Source organism: Enhydra lutris, unplaced genomic scaffold (genome assembly GCF_002288905.1).
Source record: "Enhydra lutris kenyoni isolate GAN:26980312 unplaced genomic scaffold, ASM228890v2 scaffoldscaffold9, whole genome shotgun sequence".
In the NCBI taxonomy this organism is placed as follows: Eukaryota; Metazoa; Chordata; class Mammalia; order Carnivora; family Mustelidae; genus Enhydra; species Enhydra lutris.
In genome coordinates this window covers 16,668,853-16,676,466 of record NW_019154093.1, presented here as the reverse complement: position 1 = coordinate 16,676,466, position 7,614 = coordinate 16,668,853, and the positions used below count along the sequence as shown (strand labels likewise).

The following is a 7,614-nucleotide window of genomic DNA, read 5'->3' as shown; positions in this document are numbered from 1 at the left end:
GACGGTTTTTTGTTTTTTTTTTTTATTTCTTTTCCCTTTTTCCCCCGGTCTCTCCTCCTTCTTGTTTTTTTAGTTGCCCCAAAATTGGTTTTTTCGCTTTTTTTTTTTTTTTTTTTTTTTTTTTTTTTTGCCTGTACTCTCTGGGATAATGTTTACTTCGAGAGCCTCCCTAGAAATCAGAGGACCAAAAAGGTCTTCTAGGAAGAGAAGAGTCAAAGGAGTAGAGAACCTGACTTAGGGGAAAAGGTAGCGTCCTCTTAAGGGCAGAGAGGGACCTGGTACTTAGGACAGGACACCCTACACCTGCAGCCATTTCCTCATTTTAAGTTGCTTTGCTGGATGGAACTCCGATGCTCCCACCTGCCACTGCTGGTCTTGCCGGTCACAGTTGAAGACTTTGACTGTGATGGGCTCATACTCATAATGGGCTGCTGTTGACTTGTTTTTAGTGACAGCTTTTGTTTGCTACACACCTCATTGGCTTACTTACCAACACCAGCTAGATGTGGTCCCTTCTTTCGTTTCCAAACCAGAACACATTTGGGTATTCCTGAGACTTTATAGAGTGTGTATTGTTTGTTATATGAACCTAACCTACCTTGTTGTTTTCTCATATTAAGAAATGTAAATCTACTTTGCTTTAGCGGAGCAATTTTGGTTCTTTGTGGAGAGTGAATTCAAGGTGTCTGTGACTTGAGCTTTGCTTATTTCACATCAGTAATACAGCTATTTTATCTAAATAAAACATTTCCTTTTTCTCCCACTGTGTCTGTGACTAATGGTTCCCCTCTCCCCCGCCATACCTTCAATTACTAAGAAAACAAGAATCTACTTTGATCCCTATTTTTATAGACTCTCCTTTTTAAAGCAAGAACAGATGGCGAAGAATCTGCCTTAAGAACTGCAGCATCTAGGGGCGCCTGGATGGCTCAGTTGGTTAAGCCTCTGCCTTCAAGTCAGATCATGATTCCAGGGTCCTGGGATCAAGTCCCACATCAGGCTTCTTGCTCAGCAGCAAGCCTGCTTCCCCTATGCTGTTTCCTCCCTCTTTCTCTGGCAAATAAAATCTTTAAAAAACAACAACAACAAAAAAAAAAACCTGCAGCATCTAGCCTGAAGTAGAGAAGGCTGCTGCTTGGGCATCTTCAGGGTTGGAGGGGGTGGGTTAAGGGGGGAGGGAGTCCCTTCCTCTCTATCAGCCAAGCTCCACTTGGGTCTTCATTGTTTTGTGTTTTGGGGTTTTTTTTTTGTTTGTTTGGTTGGCTGGTTGAGAGTTTGTTGGTTTTTTGTTTTATTTTGTTTGCTTCTTGGAGATGTTTTTGTTTTTTAAGATTCAGTAGAAGAGAGTGTTGACAAGGAATGTTCCGTTGCCTTTTTATACCGGGTGGGGGCGGGTGTGTGAAGCCCGTTCCAAGAGAATGGTCATATAGGGGCTGGGACTTTTTCACACACAGAAAAAAGAATAAGAAAAATTAACTCTACAAGTTTGCTGGTGTTCTAGGATCATACACACATAAGCAAACATACCCGGTCAGGGTGGCCTTTCCCTTCAAGGAAGATAACATAAAGCTTAAGTCATTTACAAATATGGTCAGATGACTTCCTCATTCCCAAAGTGAAGGGGAAAATTTATCTCCTGGGGATGGAGCTGGGCTCTTTTTTTTTTTTTTTTTTAAGGTTTTATTTAATATTTGAGAGAGAGAGCACAAGTAGGGGGAGCAGCAGAGGGAGAGGAAGAAGGAGGCTTCCCACTGAGCAGGGAGCCTGATAAGGGGTCTCCAGCCCAGGACCCTAGGATAATGACCTGAGCTGAAGGGAAACAATCAATTGAGCCACCCAGTCGCCCCTGGGCTTGATTATCTTTAAAGTGGGACCAAATAACCAGTATTCTCTTTGTCTCTCCTTTTAGGATTGTTTGCAAAATGCACAAAAATATCTCCATATAGTGTGGATGTTAACTTTTGGAAGGTCCATGGATCCCTTTGAGAAAGATTTTTTTTGTTGTTTAAATACCTTTTGTGTGTAATTTTGAAGGGTTCAATAACCAGCCCTTCCCCTAAGCCAATCCATGGACCAAGTTCATTATGCCCTGCAGATGTGCATGTGCACACACACAAACACAATCATTTGCCACGTGTTTTCTAACAGGACTTTTCATCAGGGAAGGGACACTATGGTGTATGCTGAGAAGACCAAGAACTTGATGCCAGGCAGATGTGAATTTGAGACCTAACTCTGCAACATGAAAACAGTATGCCCTTGGAAACTCTTTTATAAGTGGAGGATTGTGAGGTCCATTTGGCAGTTTTCTTGTATTAGACATGATGTGGAGACAACCGTAAAAGAACTCAGTGCATCATCAATATTAATAAAGAATGTGATTCAGCCAGCAATGCAGCATGGCTCCTGGATGTCACAGTGACTTGTTTTACATGTGACACGGCCACTGTGAATTGCCATCGCTCATGCACCCCCAGCAGCTCGCTCTCTGGTGGCAGCTGTGCTTAATGTCCCACAGAACAGCAGTACCACTGGATACCTGGCCCACAGTCTGGCATACGTTTTTGGTCTTAAATACTGAACAGAGGGATGGTGAACTCATGTGTACTGAGTTGGTGTCTCTCCCCACAGCCAACCCTCCAGTTCCCATTTACGACCTTAAGCTGTTTTGCAAAGTGCCCCCATCAAACAGGGGAAGGACATTGCCCTCCTAATGACAAATGAGACACAAGGGAGCCTTGGGCTTTTTTCAGTCTTTCATAATGTGACATCCAGATGGGCTCTGGCCTCTGTGTCAATCCCACCTCCCTGGGATTAGCTGTATTTTCCTGCCCTGCCCCCAGTCCCTCCAGCTCCCACCCTGGAGAGGAGGCTATAATTCTGAAGCAAGAGGCTTGGTACTGAAGCAGTGGTCTCCATGGGCCATAGTGGGGAGGGAATGGAAATGGACATTCCTTTCAGGATAGGTGTCCAAAGGGTAGGAGACTGAGTGGTTCAGCATTGGGGGCAGGTTGCACAGGGAAGGAGCAAAGGGTACCTCCTGAAAGATGGGAATCGGAACTGGGTCACTGGTGTGGGATGGCAGCATGGGGGAAGGTAGGGGCTGCAGCGGAGGTTGTAGCAGGGTGGGGACCTCCGGCTTGGGGCTGCTGTCTTGGGCAGCAGAGCTCCTGCTCTCGGGGATGTCCAGCTCCCACAGAGGATCTGCATTCTGGACCTCAGTCTCAGTCTTGGTGACAGTGGGGGGAGGGCCTGTGTTAATGGCTGTGTTCATGCCATAATGTCGACGCTTGTTGATCCAGTACAACAGCGGGCTGTAGGTGAATGTGGCAGCTCTCATCACCTCCACCCACTCCTGGGCGCGCTCTTCCCGCCGCAAGTTCTTCCTCCAGTGCAGAAAGAGAATGCAGCCACCGGTTACGACAGAACACAACCCCAGGAAGCCGAAGTACAGTGAGACCCACACTAAGGCAAGAAAAAAAAAGAGGCAAGTGGGCTGATAACTCTAACTTGGAACCTGAGCTATTTCTTATGCCTCTCCCTAACCCAGTCATCAGCTATCCCATCCACTCAACCACTCTCTCCATTCCTCCCTTCCCTCCTCATTGGCTTGTCTCATCATTCTCTTATTCAGTCAGTGCTATGATTTCAGGCCACTGTTAGCCCTTTACAGATCAAGAAAGCTAGGTCTAGAGGGGGCATGACCTGCCCAGACTTGGTCAAGCCTCTTGTTCCCAACCCTGGACCCATCCAATCCATCTGATGTATAAGACTTATTAAAGGCAAAGCCCATCAAGGAAGTAAGTCTAGAGGTGATGGGGAACACCAGTGTCCCATCCCATTCCACCATACCCCTTACCCATTCAACTGTGATGGTTCTAGGGTATTCATTGTACCCCGCCCCCCCACCCCCGGTTCAGTAGAGAAACAATCTCTTCCCTCAATCCCTAGTTTTCTAGAGGAAAGTATATCTTAACTGCTTAGCACTCCTCCATACGGGCTACCCCCCCCATCCATGTAAAAGCCCTTCCCTGAGTGTCTGCCCCTTGCTAAGGGCACAAGGCAAGAGGCAGGGACTAGAAGGGCATTTACCACCAGGGAGGCTCAGGTCCTCCTGCTGGGAATCCATAAGGTCAAGCCTTGGTACCCAGCTGATAGCTCTGGGGAGAGGGAGCTCACCTACCCATCTGCCCTGCCAATAGAAGGCCCTGGAATACTTAGTCCCATTGTTCCTTAAAGGTGAGGTCACTGGATTCTGAGCAATAAACATTCTAGGGGCAGGGCTTGTGAAGTCTGGGGTTAATGGAAGCAAGGGACTCTATCCAATGATGTCTCATAGGCCTAGTGTGTCTCTACTGCCGGGGAATGACCCACCCACTGAACGGTCTGCCCTCCACCTCTTATGATGAGCCCACAGAGAAGCCCCCAGGAAAGAGCCCCCAGGTGTTTCAGGGGTCTATCCATGTTTCTGGGCTTCAAGAAACAGTTGATGGTTACCTGTCGCCAGTGGAGGAGTGGGGCAGGGAGCACACACAGCTTTGGGCAGCCTTGCCTTCAAGACCTTTTTTTTTTTTTTTTTTTTTAAAGATTTTATTTGAGAGCACAAACGGGGAGTGGCAGGCAGAGGGAGAAACAGCCTCCCCATTGAGCAAGGAGCCTAATGCAGGGCTCTATCCCAGGCCCCTGAGATCATGACCTGAGCCAAAGGCAGATGCTTAACCAACTGAGCCACCCAGGCGCCCTGCCTTCAAGACTTCTATAACCAAGTTGCAGGAGAAAACCTGCTCAAGGATACTAAGTGATCAGTGCCTCCATCCTTGGCTCTTACAATCTCTTTTGTTTAGTTACCTTCCTTCAGCAAGTGTTTCCTGGGCATCAGGCCCTGTAGGAAGTCCCCACCATCCACCTACATCTCTTTCCAGCCTCATCATCATCCCTATCCTTCACACACCTTGCCTTCTGACCAGACCAGACTCTTGAAAAAAGACTCGGCCTCTTCACATCTCTGGAGCTCTGCTCGCACTGCTTCTCCACCCAGGAGTGCCCTCCCCACTTCCCCCGGACTGAATACCTACTATCCTTCAAGGCCCAGCTCAGTCCCCCAACTCTGTCACAGTCATTTCTGTTGGCTTCCCTGAATCCCATCTTCTCCAGTTCAAAGGGCAGTTCCTGTCAGATGCTTGAGCCCTGGAGGTAGATGTCCCCTACCCAGCAGTCAGCATCGCAAGGACTCACCCGAGTTGGAGACTTGCCACGCCTCCTGGAGCAGCTCAGTTAGAAAGCCTCGCCTTAATGAAGCCCAAGTCCCCCTCCCTGAGGTTGCACCCCTGGGCCTAGCCCAGCTAGTGGGACCACTTAATTACTTCCCCCTTTCTAGTCCTCCAGCATGGGACTCGGGGCACTATTCAGCTCTGTTTCCCTCCAGGTTCCGCTTAAGCTCAGCTCTCTTAGCTCACTGGCTCCTGCTTTTCAGTCTTTTTGCTGATCTTTCTTTTTTCTGATTTCTAAATGCCAGCATGCCCCAGGACTGGATCCTCTACCCTCCGTCTACATTCATTCTGTCAGTGATCACCTCCAGACTCATGGCTTTAAATATTACACAAGTACTGACAACTTACACTTTCTATCTCCAGCCCAAACTGCTCCTCCAGACTTTGGACTCCTTCACCTAACAGCCTGGCTGACAGGCCTACCATTAAGGGGATTAAGTCTATTAAGTTATCTCAAAGGAACACACCCCAAACCAAACTCCCGATCAGCCATCCTCCAAAACCTATCTCAGCCTTCTCCTGTCTGTAAATGGCAACTCTGTCCTTCCAGTTGTTCAGGCCAAAAGCCTGTAAGTCACCCTTGACTCCTTTCAATTCCTCATAGCCACATTCACTCCGTTCCACAATCATTAGGTCTTACCTTCAACACGCATCCAGAATATGACCCCTTTCCCATCACTATCACTGCATTCTACCCACCACCCTCCACCACTTGGAGTACTGGTCTCCCCGTAGGGTGACCAGCCATCCCACTTTGCCTGGAACTGAGGAGGTTTCCAGGACATAGGATTTTCGATGTAAAACCAGGGAAGTCAGGTAAACTAGGACAAATTGGTCACCTTTGGGAGAGCTTCCATCCTTGCCCCTGCCTCCCTCCACGTTCTGTATTTTGCCAGCAGCCAGAATGATCCTTTAAAAAAGTAAATTAAAAAAATAAAAGTAGAGCATGTTACTTCTCTGCTCAAAGCCTACAGTGACTTTCCATCTTAGAATAAAAACCAAAGTCCTTAACCAAAGTCTACAGGGCCCAGAGTGCTCTAACTGCCCCTCCCCATACCTCTTCACGTAAGAACCTCCTTGCTATCCCACAAGCAGGACAAGCACGCTCCTGCATCAAGGCCTATGCACTTGCTGTGTCCTCAGTCTGGAAGGCCCTTCTCCCAGATAGCCAGACAGATGATTCCCTCATTTCCATCCGCATTCTGCTCAAGCATCCCCTTATCTCTCTCTCTCTCTCTCTCTCTCTCAACCTGCTTTGTTTTCCTGCATAGCTTATATCATCACCTAACCTTACAATTGACCCTGGAACAACATGGGAATTAGGGACTATGATCCCCACACAGTTGAAAATCCATGTGCAACTTTTGACTCCCCCAAATTTAACTAATAGCCTACTTTTGACCAGAAACCTTACCAATAACACAAGCTGTTGATTAACACCTATTTTGTATGTGTATTATATAATATACTGTACTCTTTTTTTTAGATTTATTTTGAGAGAGCCCATGTACACAAGCGGGGGGAGGGGCAGAGGGCAAGAGACTCAGACTGCATGCTGAGCATGGGGTGGGGGGTGCACCTGAGATCATGGCCTGAGCCAAAATCAAGAGTCGGAGCTCAACCGACAGAGCCACCCAGTTGCCCCCATATGTCATATTCTTACAATAAAATAAGTATTCTTACAAATGAAGTAAGATAGAGAAAAGAAAAATGTTAAGGAAATCATAAGAGAAAACACATTTACAGTGTTGTAAAAAATCCACGTGTAAGTGGACCCCTGCGACTCAAACCGGTGCTGTTCAAGGGTCAGCTGTTTCGTTTTTTGTCTTTCATCCTTCTAGAATGTAAGATCCATGAATTAGTAGTAATCAAGGAAATAAATACCTAATCATAACTATGTCATAACGACTACAAAGAAAATAAAATGAGGTAATGGGATAAAGAATATAAAGGGACAGCATGGATCAAGAAAAGTTCCTTTGAGGTGCCAACATATGAACTGAGCCATCAATGATGAGGCCGCCACATGCAGATCCAAGCAGAGGGATCATCAGCCAGTGCAAGGGTCCTGAGGCAGGTCTAGGTCAGCACACTCGAAGGACTTACTAATCTCGAGTCCACCACACTACTACTAGCACAGGCCAGGGCCTAGGGCCAATCTCTATGAGTGCAGGCTGGACTGAGAAAAGTCGAAGGCGCTCTGTTCCTGCCCCGGAGGAGTCCACCATTCATGAGGGGTTTCTACAAGGTAAGACCCAGACAGGAAGGACTTCCAAAAAGGCAAACTGATCGTGCCATTGTAGTGGGCTTGCTCCAGGCCTGGCCCTGTCCTGGGAGAAAGATA

General features: G+C 47.3%; 1 protein-coding gene across 2 annotated transcripts; it reads right to left on the bottom strand.

The window, feature by feature from the left end:
* Positions 1-2,750: 2,750 nt before the first annotated feature.
* On the bottom strand, positions 2,751-7,094 carry LOC111143501 (testis expressed 38). 2 transcript variants are annotated; one of them, XM_022497306.1, is made up of 3 exons: positions 7,015-7,094; positions 6,110-6,180; positions 2,757-3,386 (listed from the first exon to the last, which is right to left on the bottom strand). In XM_022497306.1, exon 3 carries the CDS (start codon positions 3,338-3,340, stop codon positions 2,873-2,875), a length of 468 nt encoding a protein of 155 aa, XP_022353014.1. In that variant the 5' UTR covers positions 3,341-3,386; positions 6,110-6,180; positions 7,015-7,094; the 3' UTR covers positions 2,757-2,872. The 2 variants fall into 2 exon arrangements, with proteins under 2 accessions (XP_022353013.1, XP_022353014.1); XM_022497305.1 differs by lacking the exons at positions 6,110-6,180; positions 7,015-7,094 and adding an exon at positions 4,093-4,156 and having other exon boundaries at positions 2,751-3,465.
* Between the last annotated feature and the right edge of the window lie 520 nt (positions 7,095-7,614).